Source organism: Mirounga leonina, unplaced genomic scaffold (genome assembly GCF_011800145.1).
Source record: "Mirounga leonina isolate KUSES-001 unplaced genomic scaffold, KU_Mleo_1.0 Mir_115, whole genome shotgun sequence".
Classification (NCBI taxonomy): domain Eukaryota; kingdom Metazoa; phylum Chordata; class Mammalia; order Carnivora; family Phocidae; genus Mirounga; species Mirounga leonina.
This window is the reverse complement of record NW_023270268.1, coordinates 53,277,308-53,298,800: the sequence shown is the minus strand read 5'-3', so window position 1 is coordinate 53,298,800 and position 21,493 is coordinate 53,277,308. Positions and strand designations below refer to the sequence as shown.

The window sequence follows — 21,493 nt, the reverse complement described above, 5'->3', positions numbered from 1 at the left end:
TCTGACCCCTCCTGAGAGAATGGCGCGGGTCCTTCTTCACAGAAACCGCCGCTTAGGGTCATCAAGCCGAGTTCCCTCGGGGCGAGGGCGCCGACAAGCAGCCGGGGCTGGGCCGGTGTGCGCACGCACGTGTGCGAGTGTGCACGTTGGTGTGCACGCCAGTGTGCACGCGCGGGGCCGCCGGCGAGCGTGCGTTTCCGTTACCGGAGCCTCGGCAGCCTCCGGCCGCCGCTGCGGATGCGCGCCCGGCACCCCCTCCCAGTCAGTCCCCTCCCCCGGTGGCTCTCGCTCGCCCTCTTCCCTCCCCGCGCAGCGTCGTCCGCCTCCGAGTGTGCAGGGCAGCGCTCCGCACGCGAGTCCCTGCAGCAGCCGCCCGGGTGCGCACTGAGCGCCGAGCCCGGGGCGCGCGTGGCGCCCCCTCCCAGCGGCAGAGCGACGATGAACCGCGGCGTGGGGGTCGTGGAGAGCAGGTGAGCGCATCTGCGGGGCTGGGGGGTTCGGAAGGAGAAGGGGCAGAGCAGGGTCGGGGGACGGCCGGGCCCAACGTCGACGCGTTGCAGAAGAGGCTTTGCCCCCTTCGGCACCCCCGGCCCCTCCCGGGCTCTGCCCTTTGCCCTGTGCCGGCGGGGGCGAGGGCTCCACTCCCGTCCCGGCATCCCCGCTCCGGCCGCACAAACAAAGCACACTTCGCGGGCGGCGCCTGCCCCGCGCGGGCGCAGAGCGTGGGGAGCCAGTGCGCCCCCCGGGCCCGACTCGGACCCTCGATGCCTGGCTCCGCGGTCTCGGCGGGCCGCACCTGGGTAAGGCCGGCGGCGGCGGGGTCGCGCGCAGGTGCCCGCGCGGGAGGCGGGGGCGCGCAGCTCCGGAGGCCCCGCGCTCCCGGCCCAGAGGCGGGGCCTACAGGCGGCGCTGCGGCTCCCAGCGGCCGCGCTTTCCTGGGCGCCTGCTGCTCGGCGCCGCAGCGGTGGCAGGTGGGCCCGACGTATTCACATCCTTCTGGTGGAGGCGGCTGCGGGTCGCCGGCGGGTGCCGGGGAGGGCAGGTCGCCCTGCGGCGCCCCCTTGCTCCCCGCGGGTGGACTCGCGCGCTTCCCGCCTCCGCGGTGACTCCCCGCCCCCGAGCCTCGGTTTCTGCTGTCCTCATCTGCCCCTAGCTCCCGGGCTTCAGCTCTCGGGAGCCCCTGCGCCCTCTGTACCTGGAAGAGGACTCGCTCCAGGAGGGTGCCCGGGGTTTTGCTGAACACTCTCGGCTTTTAAATTGTTTGAGTCGAGGGTAGAATTAGTTCCCTTAACGCCGCCCTTGCCGATGCGTGGAGGCCCCACCCCCGGCAGCCCCTCACCCCCCATGTGGCGCTAACACAACGTCTCGCTCACAGAAGGCTCCAGTCAACAGTGCTTGAAGGATTTCTGCTATAACTGTAAAGGTAGCCAGTGCTTCTGCTTGTCACCAGACCTTTATTTTTTTTAAGTTTTTTTTTTTTTTTAAGATTTTATTTATTTGTCAGAGAGCACGCACAAGCGGGAGCGGCAGCCAGAGGGAGAAGTAGGCTCCCCGCTGAGCAGGGAGCCCGATGCGGGACTCGATCCCAGGACTCTGGGATCATGACCTGAGCCGAAGAAAGACGCTTAACCGACTGAATCACCCAGGCGTCCCTCACCAGAGCTTTAAAAGCAGCTGCTTTTTACATGGGAATGTTTATTAAGAGCTAGTTTGGGGATGCTCTAAGGATGTTGTGGGCGTGTTCTCCAGAGTTACTGTCATCTGCAGGAGGAGGCTTTTAGCATCGGATGTGGTGTTTCAACAAGACGTGTGATGGGCGGTTTGTGTAATATATCCTTTAGGTAATCCTTTCATTGCCGTTAAGCGCTTGCAGGAAGTCACCCAAAAGCAGTGCATAAACGCTCAGCAAGGATTCAGACTGCAGAAAATTTTCTTTTTGGACAGTCACTGCTGCAAAACCAAGTTTCTACAGGAACAACTAGAACAAGGAGAGACTGCCAAGGTTTAAAGTGTCCACGACTTCAGTTTTTCGTGGATCATTAAACATTAGGCCCAGTTTCTCACAGGGAGGAGGGAGGTTTGTTTTTTCTGCCACTGTCCTTTCTTTAAAACACTGTTGCAATCAGGAAGGCAGCCTAGAAAAGGCTGTGTGTAGATAGGTTTTACTATTTGATTTCTTGACGTTCGGATCATGAACAAAACCACAGTAGGACACGAACTGAGTCCACATTGAAAATCAAAAACTCTTCTTACAGAGGTGTTCACCCAACAGCAAGTCTTGGGAATGATTGTTAAAGAGAACTTTAAATTATTGCTAGAAGTGAAGTTTTCCCCCTGCCAAAGCAATAAAGAGAGGAAGTGAATTGAAATATAGTATGTGACATTAACACAGTTATTTACACAAACAGAGCTAACCGAATTTTTCTGCTGGCCACCCAGAACTACCAGCCCTTGTTGGTATTACTGTAGGATATGTACCCTCCCCACCTATTTCCACGAAAACTCCTTAGTCCTCCATCTCTGATCTTCCTGGCCTCTTCAGGGAGATTGTTGCTAATGTGTCATTTTCATGTTTCAGCATGGCAACAAAGTCCATAAAATTCAGTATCAGCCAAGGGTGAGGTGCAAGTCTCTGTAAGCTGTAAAATTGCTTGTAATTTTTAGTAGCTGCACAGCATTCCCTTCTCATATTTTTGACCATTTAAGCTGTTTGTTACAGATTTTTTAAATACTGAGGAATAGAGTCTTTATGTCTACCCTAGTCTTTCTGTCATTTATTTGTTCAATGAACTTTTTTTTTTCGGTGCAAATTCTATGCCAAACCATGTGCCGGATGCTGGGGATGTGGAATCCTTGGCTATACACACCCCCTCGCTCGCACTCATTGTTTTATCAGTTCCCAGACTTGTAAACAAATTACCGCAGAGCAGTGCAATAACTCCATTAATCCAGGTGTGCATGAGATGTTATTGGCTCAAGGAGCGGAGAAGAGAAATTCCTTCTGCGGGGCTGAGTCATGGCAATTCCCCACCCCACACATCTTCAGCTCAGGAGAGCTCTCCTTGTTCACTCAGGATTTCTTTCTTCTCTTTTCCTCCTTCCCTCCTTGTCTTCTCACTGCTGGAAATGTCCCAGTGGCCTCCCTTCTCCCTGCCAGCCTGGTCCCCAGCCCTTTTCTCTCCTGGCCCCACTTCCCTTTGGAGTACATTAGGCTAAGCTCTCACTGACAGGTACAAGGAGGAAGGGAGTAAACCCTGAAACTGTTTCCCCCAGTTCCTGCCACCCCACAGCTAGCTGCCTTTTAGGCCATATCCTCAATGCACTTAGCCTCTTCATCTTGCTCCCCTACCAGCCAGGGTTATTCTCCATTCACAACTGTGGCCTGTAAAGCCAAAGTTCTAGATACTTTCCTTTTCCAAGATGCTGAAAACCCATGTGTGTGTGTGTGTGTGTGTGTGTACACAATCATAGAGAAAACACAAGCATCTTAAGTGGCACATCACAAAGTGAACACATCTATGTAACCATTGCCCAGATCAATACATAAAATATGGCACTCTAGAAGCCTCTCTCATATTCTGATTACTCACAGTCCTGTTTCTCCTTCCCAAAGGAATGAGAGATTAATTTTGCTTATTTGTAAGCTTTATAAAAATAGCAGCATATAGCATATAACCTTCATGTCTGGTTTGTTTTATGCAACATTATGTTTGTGAGGTTGATCCACATTGTTGTGTGTAAGCAGTTCTTTCATTCTCATTGTTCATAATATTCCATTATATGATTATATCACGTTTTGTTCATCCATTTCTTACTCTTAATGAGCATGGTAGTTGTTTCCAGTTTTTGCCTATTACAAATAATATGCAATGAATCCTTTAGCCTTTTGGTACCCAAAGATCTACCAGTTCCACCATTATTTTTTCCTATTGGAGAAATTTAAAAAGGGGATAGGGGTAGGTGAAGGAGCCAGCCTATTGAGCCAGCCCTGTGGATTTTCCATCTTTACCAGCACTGAGTACCTTTGGAGGAACCCAAGACTGTGCTCTCATTCAGGGACCTGAACATTGAAGAAAAAGACCCATAGGATGGCTTCTTTTGTGGGCAAGCTGATTGGAAGTGGTGATCTTTGGGAAGAAAGAAGAGAAGAAACTAGGTCATGATGGGAAGCCAATTTGGTTCAGAAAGTATCCTCAAGGTTTTGGACAGCTGGTGGTTTAGGGTACCCACATCTCTCCTGTCCCCCACTCCTCCACCTGCCCCCACCTTCCCTTTATTGAGTCTCTGACCTACCCCAGGGCTGGTCTTGGAGAGCTTGGCATGGATGGAAGTCTTTCTGTCCTGGCTTGTATGGAGGGGACTTTTGGCTTCTAGAGCTCAGTTCTGAATGCAGACAGTTTCCTTGGAGTGTGTTTTAAAGTTACACAGCCCCGTGGGAGGTTTTTATCACCTACTACTACAACTGCCTGGGCAGGGGGACTGGCTCTTGTGGCCTGGGGGACTGAGGTTTTCTTTGGGGAAATGCTTAGGCCTCTGGACTCAACACAAGCAGTGTCTTAACCTGCAGGTTGTCAGAGGGTTGCACGGGTTCACGTGGTCCCCATGTAAGACATTGAGGACAGCAGATTCTGGGACCCTGCACTATTGACTTCCTCCTCTGCTTTTAAGATGTCAATCTTCCCAAGATGGAAATATAGATACTACTCAGCAGACTGAATAATTGCCACTTAGCATCCTTGGGGTTACCATCAGTTTGGTTACAGAGTTAGGATTTCTCCACCTCCCTGACCTTCCTCATCTCCTGCTTCTCTCCCCCTGACCACACTTGCTTTCCTCCTGTTCCTGGACCTTGATCCACTCCTTCCTGTCTCAGACAGGAGCTGCCCCTACTATTCCCAGTCCTTCTCTCTTGTCCATTTCTGCTGTCCTTTGTCGCTCAGCTTAAATGTCACTTCCCCAGGGAGCCCTCCCCAATTCCTCAATCTTAGAGGAGCTCTCTTGTCATTCTCTCAAAGCACTTCCTGTCTTAGATACAGGAAGTCAGGCTTCCCCATCAGGCTGCTGGGCTGGGGAAAGCACAGATCAGTTGCTTTGTTCGCTCATATTTGGCACACACACTCCACATGTGTTAGCTGAATGAATGAATTGATAAGCCAGGAGACCTAAGACAAGTTGTGAGATTGTGTCTGCTTATAACTAGCTATGTGATCCTGGGTATTTATTCACTTGCCCTCTCCTATTTTCCCATCTCCCATTGTAAAATGATGCATCAGACTGGAAGATCTTGTAGGTTCCTTTCATGTTCAGCTTTTTCTGAGCCTAACAGCTGGAGGATCCTGTTTGTGGGGATGCAGTACTCTTTGAAAATGCAAGATGGCCTTAGCATCATGGTTTAATTGGCTGTGTAGTCAGTCATGTGCCTGTGATCTTAGCATAAGAGCTCGGTTCTTCCTAGTTCTTCAGAGCCTGCTCTGGGCTAACACTATAGCTTATGTTTATTTTTATTTTGTTCTTCCTGCATCGTATACATATGTATTTGTTTTCTGATCTGTCTCCTCCTCCATTTGGGTGCCCCCTGGGCACAGGGTTCATGTGTTTTGTGTTACTTTTATATCCCCTCTGCCTAGCGCAGCATCTGTCATATGGTAAATAGGCGTTTGTTAATTTGAATTGATGGAAAAGAGATCTATATTATAGAGAATATTACTTGCATTGCGATTATGCCCCAGGAAGTATAGTTATTTCATGATTGTGCATTTTAACTCTGGTTTGTAACTAACATAAAATCTTTTCCACTTTCTTTAACTGATTTACTTATGGGTTTTACTTTACTTGTTATGGTCTGTTTTCTAGAAGGTTGATAGGGGCTAAAAGAAGTAAAATACTGCTTGGTTTAATTCTGGTGAAAAGTTAGACGAGGATTTGGGGCGTATTATGTATGCCTAAAAACATAGGCAGTAGGAGCCTTAGTAGGAAGAAAGACTGGTGTTTTGTCGTTATCTACTTGGCAGAATTTTTAGCTTTCTGTTGTAAAACTGTACTGGTAAAAGCTTGGGCTCTCCAATCAGATGGACCACGATTCTTGGATAAGTTACCCAAGATCTCTGAGCATTATTTTCTCTTCTGTGAAATGGGGATACTACTAGCTCAGTGTCAGGCACTTAAAAGATGGTCGTGATGGTTAAATGAGCTAATGGACATAATGCCAAGTCCTTGACTTAATTTCCAGCACACAGTAAACATTTAACAAATACAAGTTGTTATCATGTTAAGGTTTTATTTTTACTTTAAGTATTGTTAAAAAATATTTGGGTGGAGAATTATTACTTATGGAGCCAGATTGGGTGAAATCATTCTTATGCCTGATATCAGCCTGTCCAGGCATTCTGGTTCTCGTGCATCCTTCACCGGCCCGTGCAGGTTTGGCTACGTGACTGGGCACCTCTGAGCTGCAGTGTCCTCATCTGCACGTGGGGATGGCAGGCCTTGCCCTGCCTTCCTGGCAGAGTTCATGTGAGGAGCTGGTGCTCTTGTGGGTCTGAAAGCACTTTGGAAGTTTTAAGGTCCTGCACCTACATGAAGATTTGGTATTGCTCTCAGGTTTCATTTCATTGCAGCTATGACTTAATTCCGACAACATTTGGTTTTGCTCATTTGCACATAGTTTCATAGAATCCTCATTTTTCCAACAAACATTCAATAAACACCCTCATTTAATATTAGCCCTTTGAGGTTTTTAAGCCTGTTCTTTCTGTCCTGCAGCAGCTCAGGGATTTTACTGTGCCAAGATGCAGGGTGTTTTTGTTTCCCCCTTCCCCTAAGGGAAGGGGCTGTGCCAGTCTGGGGCCTGGAAGCCGATAGGTATGAGGCAACATTTATATTTGATGCTGGTGTTGGAACTGCAGTAAAATTCTACCTAGTAATATAGATGGAGTCCACATCAACATTTAAGGAGTTTTAAGTGCTGAGTAGTAGATGTCCATGCCCCTTTCCTACTTATCTTTAGTCCCTGAATTAAACTGAAAACATTTGGAATGGGTGCTCTCTCTCCATGGTGGTAACAGTGTCCATGATAGAAGAGAGGGCGGGCACCTAGCATTCATGCAGTGGCAAGGAGCCCTCTGGGTCCACTAGGGTCTGCCTGCCCCATGTGGCTTTCCTGAGGCGGCGCGGGGGTGGGGGTGGGAGGGAGCTGCCTTGGGGGCGGGAGCTGCCTTGGGGGCGGGCTCCTCCTCATTGCGTCTAAGCCCCTCCCCCTTCGCTGTCCTGGCGTTCGTGTGGGTGTTTCTGTGCCGGGAGCTGGCCTTGTACCCCGCAGCCTCACTAATCTCATCTTGGACACCACTCACTCTCATCTACTTCACGGAGAAAATGAAGGTTTTATGCAGAGGCTTTCTGGGTTTTAGCAAAAGTTGTAATATCTAAGCAGATGGATACATGTCTGGAAACAGATAAGCAGCTGCAGAAAGGGGAAAATGAAAGTGCTAGTAAGGAGAAAAACACAGTTTTGTTGAGAACACAGAAGTGGGTTTTAACCAGGCATATTTTGTGCAATAAGAATGGCCAACTTTCAATCCATGTTCTCATACTTATCTTCAAATTAAAAGGCATAGTGACTGCATTATAAGAGGTAGGAGTCTAGAGAAAAAAGATGTCATGTTTGGCTTGTCCTTTTATAAATTTCATTAAAAACCATATTTTAGCCTTTCTTGGTTTCTTGAAGCATTTCCCAATTACAAGTTCACCACCACAGCCTGACCTTTTGAGCAAGAGTTGTGGATTAAAAAACAAAAGGATTTAAGTCTGAAAATGAGAATGTGTGTATTTCCTAGAACCATGGAGCTTGGGAAATACCAAATACTTGGGGAAGTTTACCAGCTAAAATCCTGAGTCAAGGAGGTTTACAACATCTGGGGGTCCCAACTGACTTGGGGGAAGAAGAGGAGGGAAAGGGAAAGCAGTTGGTCTGCTGCCTTTGCGGTCTTGGTCCTCAGTTTGCAACCAGGGTTGGGACCTGGGGGTGGAGTGGTGGGCACGGGGCGGGGAAGGCTTTGGGCCAGGCAAGTACGTGGGCTTTGAAGTCATAATGGCCTAGAGTCAAGTGCTCCTTCTCTAGTTGTTAGCTCTGTGACCCTGAGGAAGTTAATTAACCTGTCTGAACCTCTCTCTGCATTCGTAAAATGGCCTTCAGAGGCTTTTTGGGGTGATTGAATGAGAAAATAAAGATTTTAAACACGTATAAGTGCAAATAACATCATTGTTGTTTTCTTTCTGTATTTTCATTTATTCATCAAAGATTCTGATTCAGTGGGCCCAGAACAACTGTTTTTAGAGGGTACCTCATATAGCTCTAATGTTCCTCAGACTATACTTTGAGAAGTGCTGTTCTTACATGATAAATAGGAGTTTTGGCATCAAGGGGAGGGCAGGGCTGTTACTTATATGCACACACAACTCCAGGGGGTGCCCCAACATCATAGTGCATGTTCATGGAGCCCCCAGAGTTGGGGCATATGACTTGCAAGGCCATAGGCAATGACCCTGGCTGGGGTGGTGATACAGAGAGAGTGGTATATGTGTGTGTGTGTTATCCAGGGTGTGCTTGGGACACTGAGGATCTTTCACTCTGGGGGAGCGCATGGGTGGGAGACAAGGGAGCAGGTGGAGGTCCTTGTGCGCCCTGCCTAGGAACTTAGGTTTAGCCAGAAAGCACTGAGAAGCCACAGAAGGGTATAAGCAAAGACGTGATTAGATCACACTGATAGTCACATGATGAACCAAGAGAGGGAGACTGCAGGCATGTATACTAAGTATGAGAAAATTATAAACAACTAACCAGGTGAGAGCCAATGATGAGAGACAGAGAGGGAGAGGAAGAGAGAGAGAGGGAACGTACTTAAACTGAGGCAGAGAGTATATGCCAAGGAGGGGACAGATTTGAGAGATGTCTAGAGGGAGGCTCAGGAGGACTTGGATTGGCTGCTTGATGAGGAAGAGGGGGCAGGAGCTGGTGATTGCCGGAGGTTCCAGGTAGGTGCCCCAGGGATGTGATTCTCTGCAAAGGCAGGTAAGGAGGAGCAGGTTCTGATGAGGATGGAAAGCAACGATTAGGTGCTGACTGTGGTTAATTTAAAGTACTGAAGTGCCCCCCAGGCCCCGGGCACCTGGAACTCAGAGAAGAGGCCTGGGAAGGAGGTGCAGATTTAGGATGGGAAACCCTGGTGTGAAGGGCGCATGAGGCAGTATGAGGTGGGAAGAGGAGGGTACGCAGAGGTGACTCCGGGTCACGTTGCTGCCCGGGAGGCTGGAGCAGATGGAGCCAGTGGATGAAGCACACAGAGAGGGGAGAGGTCACTGCCACAGGGGAGGTGGGAGGTGGCAGCAGACCAGGTAAGAAGGGACGTGGAAGCCATGGAGAAGCACGCCACCTACTTCATCTAATGAGGCCATAGTCACTAAGGACTGAAGAGGGCCCATTGGGTCTGTTGGCCAGGAGTCACTGGTAGCGTGGGAGAGCAGAAGCCAGGTAGCTTTGAGTCCAGGGGAGAATGGGGAGCAGGAGAGTGGAGACCATGTGCGTAGGGCACAGAGAGTTCAGGCCGTGGTGAGGACAAGGGAGAGAACTTCTAGAGCCCTCAGTGCTCAGGGTGCCATATCTGAGGGAGGAGGCCAGAGAGGCAGAATGAGACGACCTGGGAGAAGGAGGATGACTCACGGAACCAGATGGAGGGCCTAGAGGCCAATGCAGGCTGGGCCGTTAGGACTGTGTGCCTAGGGACGGGACAGAGGAAAGCCAGATGGCTGGGCATGGAATGGCAATCCTGTGAACCTTGAAGGTGTGGTGCTGGCTCCTGGGGGTGTGACGGGACGAGAAGGGGGTCAGGTGCACATCCAACAAGCCCTATTGGTGTGTTTGGCTTGGCTGTAGGTGGAGTCAGCCCATAGGTGGAGAATGAGAGGGGCAGGAAAACCATTGAGGAGGGAGAGAGTTCTTTAATTTGCAACATTTCTGGAGAAACAATATAATGAACATTTTGAAGATTTTCGTAATTATCTTATGTAAAATTAGTATCAGTTTTTAAAAGTCTTTTTCTTTTCTTGTGCTAGTGATGACCGTCACAATGTCTCTTCAGAAGAAAAAGGTATGGTACTCCTAAGTCAATGTTGAGTTATTAAAAAACTGATACTGTATGAAGCATTTGCAGTTTTAGAAAATTATAATTTATTTTACTTATGGACTGCAGCTGCTTTGTTACATTCAGGCATTCCCTGGCTGCTGGCTGGCAAGCTGGCCTCCTTACACAGAGGGCAAGGAGAGACTGAAGAAGGAGGCAAACCGCTCCAGATTGGTAGGTGGCAGTTTCCATAAGCAAGGGAACTGACCTAGGAGGCTGGTCTTGGTCTGCTTGGTACTTAGAAGCCGGGCAGATGTTCATTCATGCATTCAAGATGGTAAGACATAGCTCCAGGCCTGGCAGACCAACAGCAAGACAATCAGCCGCCGTTTGCCAGAGGATAAATGTGACAGGAGGGATCATCGAGGAGGCGTGGCTAACTCGGTGGGGTGGAGGACAGCAGATGTGACTTTGGGCTGAGTCTGAACAGATCCCTGGGAACTCTGGAGGTGGGGCCTTGGGGAGGGGCTTCCAGGCAGTGGGAAGGTATCTGGAAAGGCTTGGAGGAGTGGCAGTCATCCTGGCATTCAAGTTTGGGGAACAGGGGAGTGGTTAAAATTCATTGCAATCATCTGGAGACTTTAAAGATAAATACTGCTGTTCAGGCCCCACCCCAGGCCGGCTAAATCAGAACCTCTAGGGAAGGGCCGAGTCCTGGGCATGGATGTGTTGAGAAAGCTCTCCAGGTGATTCCAAGGTGCAGCCAAGGTTGAGAACCACTGTTCTGTGCTTCCAGCCCTGGAGGACCAAGGCCACGTCCCATCACTTGATTTCCCAGCGTCTGTCCCTACATAGCCAGTGCCTCACCTCCCCGCAGGCATCCTCTCATACAGGAACCTGCCTCCCACTACCCCCTCTAGGCCCACGTCCAATCAGTCACCAGCTCCCGGGGGCTGACCTGCTGGAGTAATAATAAGCATGTGTGTAAGTGTAGCAACGTGGTTGAGGGTGCAGGTTCTGGCCAGACTGCGAGAGTTGAAATCTTAGCTCCAGACTTCCTGGGGGTGGGGGGTGGGGGGTAGGGTGGGGGTGGTCTGGCCTCCGCTTACATCATTGGGCAGTCGTGAGGAGACATGCGTAAATACAAGTGAAGCATTTTACATAAATATATGTGAAGTATACATATACAAAATGAGTGAATAAATATGAGTAAGTACATGTAAACGAGTAAACATACATACATGCCTGGCACATGGAACACTCAAAACAAGCTGCTTTTAGCGCTGTTATTATTGTTTTCATTATTCTCAGATCTTTTCCTCCCTCCTTGTAACTGCTGCCACTCCTTCGTTATGGACGTAGGGAGGAGGGTTTGAGAATAATGCTAATAGCTTTCCATGTGTGTGCATGCTGAATCCAGAGCCTGCGTGGAGGGGGAGGCAGTGTCTGGAAACTGGGAGGAGGAGAGGATGAGGAGTGGGAGTGGGGAATGAGCTTGGCTGGCAGGTTGGGCCTGGGGAGCTCTTGGGGTCTGCCAGGAGAGGCCCAGGTGCCCCTGGAGGTGGAGGTCAGGATCCGATTGGGGAGTGGTTGCCGTGTCTTCTGAGGGCTCTCGAGGGGGAAAGGAGGCTGGGAATGAGGAGTGGGGCCTGGGGCGTTAGTAATTGGGGGGGAGGGTGGTGGTGGCAGAGAGGAGTTGCAAGGCCGCCCCGGGGGAGAGCACTTAGAGAGGTAGGGGAACCAGGACAGACATCACCGGAGGGCCATGCGGGCAGGAGGGAGTGGTGGGTGTCTACCTGTGGGAGTCGTTTTCTGGGGGTTAGTGGTCCTTTGGGGACATCAGGGAGAGGATTTCCAGCTAGCTGTGGGAACAGAAGCGTGATTGCAGTGGGCTGAGGCACTGAGTCGGGGGTGAGGAAGTGGAGGGAGCATTCTTGGGGACTACTCTTTCCAGAAGTAGTTGGATAATACGGACTACATTTGTCCTGTGCTTCAGTCAATGGCACACACACTCCAGAATTTCTGCACGGTTGTGTCATTGGCCTTGTGCGTGTGAACTGTCCAGATGTGCAAATGCAGGAGCCAGATAGGAGCAGCGAGGGCAAGTCACGACTGGGAAGGGCTTGCGTGACGACCAGATGAAATCGTTACTGCAGCCAGAGGGTGATCGGAGCTCATACTTAATAACTCAAGTATGTTTTATCCACTTCCGAAGAAAAATAAGCCCCCTCTTATAGGAACCAGACTAGTTTTGGACTCAATGAGAATTTATTAAATTAGGAAGAAATCAGTTGAGTTCGGATCTATTTTATAATAGGTATAATTAAAAAATATTTTTTATTCACTGTGTACTTCCTGTGGTGTATGTTTTTATTCAGGGGAGGACAGCAGCTCTGAGAGCAGCTCTGAAAGTGAATCTGGTGAGTAATGTATGCCTTTCCTTAATTATGGAATTCTGGTTAAACCTATGAACCTTTACTTTTATCTTAAAGTAATGCACACAGCTCTTATATTGTTTGAGGACCTGTTACTAGCGTGGTTTTGTGAAGTCCTGAAGAAATACATACATGGTAAATACTTTCTAGTTGGCAAGCGAAGTGGGAGAACAGGATGAGCTGAAGAAGAAAGGCAGGAAATGGTTGCTATTGGCGAAAGCCAAACATTTTACCTATTCTCCCATCAGCCTGTGTTTCCTCTTGGTTGTCAAAAGAATTTGATTTAGACTTTTTTTTTCTTTTTGTAGATAATGAGGAACCAGAACCAGAACAAACAAGTGAGTATATCCTTCCTCCCGATTTTATTTTTTGTTGTTGAAAGGAAGAAAGGGAAGGATAGCCTTTGGGATTTTTACATTACCGATCGCTTGCTCATTATCTTTTTTCTGTGCAAAATTAAGGTTAACATTAGGAAACTTCTCTAAGTGTTTTGAGAATGTGAGCTCCCTACACCGGGCATACAAAGCATATGCTCGTGATGTGCATTGATACCAAGATAGTATGTGTGCCGTTCTGCTCTTAGGTGCCTTAAGGAGGAAAGATTGAGAGGCTGGCCGCAAGCAGCCTGAGCTTCCTTCTGTGGTGCTCGCTGCTCACAGATTAGGGCCGACGCAACTATTTGCCGCTCCAGATGTACCATTTGTGGTTTAGAGTTTCTGGCATGCTGTTCTAGCTATTTGTGAACAACTTGAGTATGAAACCACTTGAAGGGGATAGATTCTAAAAATAAAATATGGTTTTTGTCTAAAGTTTTGTGAGTGACTAAGCTTGTATTTTAAGTGATTTTATTTTACTGTAGGATTTTTTCCCCCAGGTCTTAAGACTCTGATCTGCCCATGAACACTGTAGCAAGGCAGTCAGAGGGCTCCTTTGCAGTACTTGAAAATAAATGAAATCTCTTCATTCAGAAGTCCTGTATATGATCTGATTCTCTCCGCAGTTTCTCTGTGGAGAACCTGTGATGGTAACTGTAAGTTTCCTGAAATCATGTTATACATTGATAAGAAGCTGGAATAGTGTGTAGCACCCTTGTGGAAATGTCCTATTCTGATACCCATAAAGAAAAAATGTGTGCCAATCCTCTCACCCGCAATTCTCTGTACATTATGGATTATTTCATCCTTCAAAATGCAGTCAAAAGTCCAGCCTCAATAGGTTGGATTAAGATAGAAATGAAATTAGAAAGCTGGCATAGGGACCAGGTTTCTGATGTTGTCCCTGGTAACAACTGGGTAATGGGCCATAGGGACATGGAGTCCAGGGTCAGGACCCTCAGGGTCCAAAAGCTAGGCCTGGGCCACACCAGGGCAGGCAACCTAGGTGGAAGGCATTCGGAGTCAAGGAGGCTCAAGATAGGCTCAAAATCTGGTGGGTGGGTGGGGTCAGTGTGGTCCGCAGGGCATATGTGGAGCTCGGAGGGGCTGGCCCTTGACTGGGTCAAACATCTTGGTACTCTTTGGCAGTCAAAGTGCCCTGGCATCTTCTGTGGGAGGGCTGAGGATGCTTGTCCTTGGAGCCCCAGGTCGTGGAAGAGGTCCTGCCTTCCCCCAAGATTATTCTCATTGTTAAAAGGTCTTTGATCCTTCCCATTAGGGGAGAGATCAGAGAGGTACCCTCCCATTCACCTCCGTTCTCAGGTCAGGTGGAAAGACCGGGTAGGCCACACTGGAATGTTTGCTCCTCTGTGGGCCAGCCGGCGATGCAGGCCCACCTGTCCTCCTCCTGAGTGGATATGCTTTCTACTCACAGGCATGAATGTGGGGTCACCCATGTCCAATGGATTGAAGGGAAGCCATGGTTGATAAATTGGGGAGAATTGCTTCGATTTCTCTGCTTTGGCTGGGAAGACCTGGTCAGAGACTCAGTGTTTGCCAGCTGGATAGGATTCTCTGATCTCTTTCACTTCCTCTGCTCCTAAGGCAGAAAACCCATGGGCTGTGGATCAAATACAATGTAGACAGACAGCCAATCAATAATTTAGAATTTTATGATCCTTTATAGGACAGTAACTGAGGAAATATGATCGGAGGATGGTGTGATGCAGGAGTTGGGTCAGTATTTCAGATCTATCGTGTTCTGAGTCCAGGACCCTGAATACTTTTAGTCTCTATTTGCCACATTATCGTCATGCTATTTTTTTAAAGCTGGTTCTTTCTTGCAAGCCCTGGTCCCTGGATACTGACCCTATAGGTCAGGAGATCAGGCAGGAGCGCGCTATCCTGGGGGCAGGGGGTGTCTGTACCTCCTGGGCATTGGTGATGGCATAGGACCTTGTATATGTGTTGAGGAGTGCCTTACCCATGGGGTGACCCTCCCAAAGGTTGACCTTTACAATATAAATCCAAGCATTTGACACATTAGGTCTTGCCTTAAGTGACAGGGTTGTTGTCTAGAATTCTTAAATTTTTTTAATGAGTCCCACCTATCATCATAGCAAAATAATAGTTAATAATAGTTATCTAACATTTACTGAGCATTAGGGAATGGTCATTTAATTTTCCTAAATTTTGGGGGGGGGTGGTATTTATTCTAATCCCCATTGGATAGATGTGGAAAGTGAAGCATGGGGAGACTTAGTAATATTGCCAGAGAGCCCAAGCTCATGCAACTAGTGACCAACGTAGATAATAGAAAAATTCATTGCTGTTCCTGTTCTTTCTTTCTTTTTTTTTTTTTTTAAGATTTTATTTATTTGAGAGAAAGAGAGAGAGTGAGCATGAGCAGGGGGAAGGGGTAGAGAGAGAGGGAGAAGCAGGCTCCCCGCTGAGCAGGGAGCCCGATGCAGGGCTCTATCCTAGGACCCTGGGATCATGACCTGAGCCGAAGGCAGACGCTTAACCGACTGAGCCACCCAGGCGCCCCTGCTGTTCCCTTTCTTAATACATTTTTGTACTACAGAATTCTAATCATTCAGAAAATAGTGACTGAGCACTTACCAGGCCCTTGTGGTACAGTACTCATGAAGCTTACATTCTAGTAGGGAGAGAAACAAGAAGCAGAAAACACTAAACTACAGTGCGCCGGGTGGGGGAGATGCCCCAGAGGAAAATGAAGGGGGCAGAGTGAGTATGTCAGGCAGGCCCTGTTTCAGGGAAGGGGAGTGTGCATGTGTGTCAGGAAAGCCTCTCAGATAAGGGGACGTTTGAGCAGAGACCACAAAGATGTGAGGAGGCAAACAACATGAATATTTGTGAGAGGAGACAGTCCGTGCAAAGGCCCTGAGTCAGGAGTGAGTTTTGAGGTGGAGAAATGGTGGGTAGTGACTGGAGGGCAGCAGGTGCGGGGAGGCAGGCAGGAGATGAGGTAATGGGTAGCTAGATCGTATAGGGCCTTGAGCCATATGGAAGGAATCTGCATGCTAAATCAGAGACTCTTACAGTCGTTCCAGTTTAAATATGCTTAAAATCGGATGTCAATTCTTTTCTTCCAGGCTAATCTCTAGCCCTAATAGCTGGAGGGCTGATGCCAACCAGGCATTATCTTGGGCCATGAAGGAATCTTCAGTGGGGGCTGCAGCTCTCCAGTGGAGACACTGGCCCCGGTGAGGAATAACTAATGAAGAGATTGCTCATATGCCCCTCTTGTCTTCACAGATGGGGAGCCAGGAGGGTCTTGCGCGGAGGAAGCTTCTGCTCAGAGTAAGAACCGGGCGATGCGGTTTCCTCTGCTTCTCTCCCATGCTTGGGTGAGAGGGTCGGTGTAAAGGATGATGACAAAGCCTTTGCTGCCGCATAGAAAGATCACATAAAGATTTATGTGCCAAAATAGGGTGTACTGAAACTCGAGTCACATTCGAGCTCATTTTTGCACCTTAGACCTACAATGGGATTGACAAACATAATGTGTCATTGGATCGACTTGTGGAGGTGTTTAAATACATGTTTAAAGTTCTGTTGGTTGGGAAGCTGAAGGTGGGTGCTTGAGTAGTACACCATTTACCCTGTGACTAGACTTGTGCCGATGTATGTGTGATGATCTCGTTCACAGGGGAAGACTGGGAGGATAAAGAATTGCCCAAAGATCATTCACATTCAGGTATAAACTGACGTTTTCCAAAATATTCTTTTAAATATTGTTACTGCTGAAAGGGCATGTACCTCTGAATTTTGTCATCTGGTCATATCACATATATTTATTTAAAAATTTGTATTTGAAAATGCCAATCACATTCATGGAAGTGAAACTTTTTCTCTATCGTTTAGAACTGAAAAAGATCCAACCTTACTGTGAACACTGTAATGCTGAAAATGTAAGTATCTTTTCATTATAGAATATGATTCTCTAATTTGCTTTAAGAAAATAACATTTACTTGTGTATTACTTGCTAATATGTCTGTACTTTTTCTCCAGAAACACAATGAACAAGTGACCCCCAGGCTCCTTTCCGGGGAACAGTTTTTGTAAGTAGTTGTGAATAGAGAAAATTTAACATCGTCAGTAATTTAACTTCGTACATAAAAATGACCCCAGGTAGGGGAAACACAAAACAACGTAATTAATTTCACATACTTTATGTAATTACTTGGACTGTTTTCTTTGGTAGTGATGCTTCTTCAAAATGCTATAGAATTTCATTAGTGCTTTTGAATGAAATTAAAAACATAAATAATTTTAAGAAGTCCTCTCCTGACCAAACATAAGGACTAAAAAGGTGTTCTTATCTGTCCAATGCAGACTGAAGTTGGACACAGAGGGAACTTACCAGTGCACGGAAACTGGTCTGATATTTGAGGTTAACAGAAAAGTTGACATCAAGTATTGCGTTTTGTCCTGGAGCAAATATGCAGACCTGGTTGTTAAACCCTGGGTTGTCGGTGGACCCTTGTTTGATGTTAAATGTGACCCAACCTGTATTACCTCCATTCAGTTTCCACATTCCCTCTGCTTGGGTCGTAAGTACCTGTTTCCTAAAAGTAATTCGTGTGCACGTGTGTGTATATGTGAGAGTATGTGTGCACCCGTGTGCTGCCTGGAGCGCTAATTTACCTTCATATTTTAACAGACCATGATGCCAATATGACATTCAAAGTCTTACATGTTAAAAGTTCTGGGGCCTCGTTAGAATCTACCGTGGATCATTCTACAACCCATGTCAAATGGCGTGTGAACTCTCTTTCTCCTGTGGGACCTGTTATTCAAAGTGAAGAGACCGTATACCACCATGGGGCTGTGATTCTCTACAAAGCCATTGACCATAACCCATCCTTGTCTTTTCGAGTGTACATAGCAACCAATAACGAGTCTTTCATCAAGGTAAAGTTAATGAAAATGAATAGTAAGTGTTTGACTACTTTGTGTTCAAACATGATGCCATGTGTCTGTGGGTCCCGTTCCTGTTGATTGAAGTGTCCCCCCACTGTGGGTCTCATTTGGCACTCATCTAGAGAGGTTATAGGGTCAGTGCCTAGGTGCATGCCAAGTTCTCTGATTCCTGGAGGGCGGTCATTCTGATCTAAGGAGAAGGGGGCAGGGGTCTGGGACTTCAAAGGGAAGAAATGCAATTCACAGGAAAATGAAAAAGAGTAAATGTCTGGTAAACAAGCATCTGCTGGGCCACTCAGAAGCCATGGGACCTAGAGGACTTTGATCCCACAGGCCTTGCTACGTTCCTCCCCTCCCTGTCTCTCTTACCTAGTTCATGTGCTAGTGTAGTTATCTGTGGTGACAGTTCTCTTCCTGGAGCAGGGCCTCTATGCAGATTCTTTTAGGCAGCTGTCAGGCAGGAGGTGGGGGAGAGCTTTCCCTGAATCTGCTGGGTTCGGATTGCCTTTTTTAAAAAAATTGTTTGAATTAATTAATTTTTTAAAAAATTCCAGTATAGTTAACATACAGGATTATGTTAGTTTAGGTGTACAATATAGTGATTCATCAATTCTATACATTACTCAGGGCTCTTCATGATAAGTGTACTCTTAATCCCCTTCACATATTTCACCCAACCCCCACCCTTGATTGCTTTTTAACTAAAAACGATCTTCATGCCACAGTGGCCCATCTTGGCGTAGCCAGACCTTGGCCCCCTCCAATATCAAGCTACCTATTTCCAGTGTTTTTAGGTTACAGTGTTTGGATGGCTTTAAACATAAGTTGTATTGATTGTAATTGGCAATATATATTAAAATTTAAGAACTCTATTGAGTAATAGGTTTTTAGTTTCTTCCTAAGAAGGTAAAATATGCTTCCTATAATCCTGTTAAAGTTCATACTTTAAATTGGGAAACTACTTTTCAAAATGGTGTAAAAAGTAAAGTAAAGTAGAATTAGCATGGATTTGGAATAAGTACCATTATTCAATGAACTTTATGTTTCTTAAAAGTAAATTCAGTTAATTAAAAGGATGTTATCTCTACTTCCTGGGAAGCGGGGGTGAGGAGCTGATTATATCGCTGGAACCATAGGAGCATGGCATGGTTAGGGCAGGATGTGCTTCCTATTGATGCTGTACTTTTACACCTTCTGGGGTTGATTTTTTTTTCCTCTGTAGGAAGATTTCCTTGCACTTTGCATTCAGGAAACCCAGATTTCATGTTCAGCTATACAGCTGCTTTACAAGTGAGCCTGGGCCAAAGTCTCCATTCGCCTCCTCGGGGCATCTGAACTGCGCATATAAGATCAGCGACCCCTCTGGGACAGTGGGGAAACTAGGGGGTAGAAACACATGAAGTGCTGGGTAGAAGCAAGCTCTGGGTAAAGCAGAACTGTATACAATAAAATCGTTGCTTTGTATTCACACGATGGGCAGATAATCGACACAAATATGTAATGCTAGTGCTCATGCAATTTTCTCAAATCCTTCAGAAGCAAACTTTCGGTCCCATACAGGGCACGTGTGTTGCTTCTGGCTGGTGTGCTTGGGCAGAAAGATGTTTGGAGACCTGGAAGCCTGCAGCATGGGTCCAAGGTGCCTAATTAGCCTCCCTTTTAGAGCGCTATGAAGGTTTTGCCATCGCTGTCATTCTGTAGGGGGACACGAAGATAATGCAGGGCGGCACGTACACTGCTGGGCACTTACGGTTCTTCGAGTTGTTGCTGATACATTTCACAGCCAAAACCTATTTCTACCTGTAGGATATTTCCAAGTCGGTAAAGCACTCCTCTAAGAAATTCATGAAAATTGACAAGCCTCCTGTTTGCCAGAAGTTATTGCAGAATGGGAAGAAATACAGACTGATCAGTGAACCAGAAGCTGAAATCACCCCAGAGGTATATATTTTAAAAAACCACTTGGAGTAGCAGCAGGGATGTGTATTTTGTGGATAAGTTATTTTGAAAGTTTTAGAAGAATGCATTTTGTTCTCATTTTTAATTTATTTATAGGAAAGCAATTGTTTTGCTAAACTTGTAGCTTATTCCAAAGATGCTGTTGAATTTCAGAATTAATCTGCCACCGTCGCAAAAATAGGCAATTTAATCTTTTTCCCTTTAAAAAGATTTTAAATTTTCCTGAGTTTTTTAAATTAAATTCTTGAAACAATGTTAGTTTCAAAGGAATAAAAACCTTAAGTTTAATTTTTTTTTTTAAATTTTTTTTTTAAAGAATTTTATTTATTTATTTGACAGAGAGAGACAAAGCGAGAGAAGGAACATAGCAGGGGGAGTGGGAGAGGGAGAAGCAGGCTTCCTGCTGAGCAGGGAGCCCGATGCGGGGCTCGATCCCAGGACCCCGGGATCGTGACCTGAGCCGAAGGCAGACGCTTAACGACTGAGCCACCCAGGCGCCCCCTTAAGTTTAATTTTAAGTCACAGAACACTGAAGGTTAATGGGAAAGAGTTGCTAACAAGGATACTGGCTTTTTCTTACTGGGAGGCATTTGAAAAATAGTTATGGGAACCAGGGGTGCCTGGGTGGCTCAGTTGGTTAAGCGACTGCCTTCGGCTCAGGTCATGATCCTGGAGTCCCGGGATCGAGTCCCGCATGGGGCTCCCCACTCAGCAGGGAGTCTGCTTCTCCCTCTGACCCTCCTCCCTCTCATGCTCTCTGTCTCTCATTCTCTCTCTCGCAAATAAATAAAATCTAAAAAAAAAAAAAAAAAAAAAAGAAAAATAGTTATGGGAACCAGTTGTCACTAGATTTCAACTATTCAGTGTACACATCATGACATTTGTAAGTGATTTCGGTTTCCTGTAAAGTGACAAAGTTATTTTTAAAACTTATTTTCATTGCGTGCTCTGAATGCGTGTTGTAGCTTATCTAACTAGACATCTGTGTGGAAATTCTTTTTGTACACCTCTTTTTGTTTGTTTTATAGTTTGTGAAAAATTGAAAACATGTTTGGATTCCATTACGTTAAAATAGGAAACATGAGAGAGCTGATGGCAGTGGCCCATGTTGCATTATTATATTATCAGAGGCCTGGGGCCCTGTAGAAGCAGTCAGGTTGGTCAGACAGCCTTCTATACCTTCCTTTCCAGTTGCAAAGGGTTTCTTCCCACCTGGTGTGTTTTTTTGTTCTTTTTTTTTTTTTTGAGCTTCACAACAGTGAAGCTGAAGGGACTAATGTGCAAAGCGGGCGAGCGAACTGCCCAGGTCCCATGCCCAGGTGGCAGACGAGCCTGGCCCTGAGCCCACTCTGCCTGTGGCCCTAATGCCGCAGTCTTCCCACTGGGATCTGAGAGGTTGATTCCTAGCCCTTGCCAGCTGACCAAGCCCTGGCAGATGCTACCTCAAGATGATCACGAGAAGCCAGCTGCAGTCTTGTCTGGGACGTGAAATGAAATTCGAAGGGTTTGCTTAGAACAGTGTGATTCTTGGCCTTTGCTGCCAAATGGAATTCCCAGGGGAGCTTTTAAAAAAGTCTGTGGCCTGGGTCCTACTCCAGCGATACTGACTTAATTGGTCTGGGAGTGGCCTCGGCATTGAGCTTGTTAAAGCTTCCAGGGTGA

The 21,493-nt window shown here is 47.0% G+C and overlaps 1 protein-coding gene across 2 annotated transcripts in view; it reads left to right on the top strand.

Moving 5' to 3' along the window:
* The first annotated feature begins 323 nt into the window (after positions 1-323).
* The window catches only part of LOC118005801, a 31,526-nt gene continuing 10,356 nt past the window's right edge, over positions 324-21,493 (top strand). Inside the window, exons 1-12 of one of the 2 annotated variants that reach the window (XM_034998071.1) lie at positions 324-470; positions 10,108-10,142; positions 10,263-10,349; positions 12,494-12,535; positions 12,859-12,888; positions 16,204-16,248; positions 16,598-16,645; positions 16,813-16,859; positions 16,961-17,010; positions 17,285-17,502; positions 17,613-17,863; positions 19,679-19,813. In XM_034998071.1, the coding sequence (XP_034853962.1) occupies positions 439-470; positions 10,108-10,142; positions 10,263-10,349; positions 12,494-12,535; positions 12,859-12,888; positions 16,204-16,248; positions 16,598-16,645; positions 16,813-16,859; positions 16,961-17,010; positions 17,285-17,502; positions 17,613-17,863; positions 19,679-19,813 (1,020 nt within the window). In that variant the 5' untranslated portion in view covers positions 324-438. The remainder of the gene's footprint in view (positions 471-10,107; positions 10,143-10,262; positions 10,350-12,493; positions 12,536-12,858; positions 12,889-16,203; positions 16,249-16,597; positions 16,646-16,812; positions 16,860-16,960; positions 17,011-17,284; positions 17,503-17,612; positions 17,864-19,678; positions 19,814-21,493) is intronic. The other variant, XM_034998080.1, reaches the window with a different exon arrangement.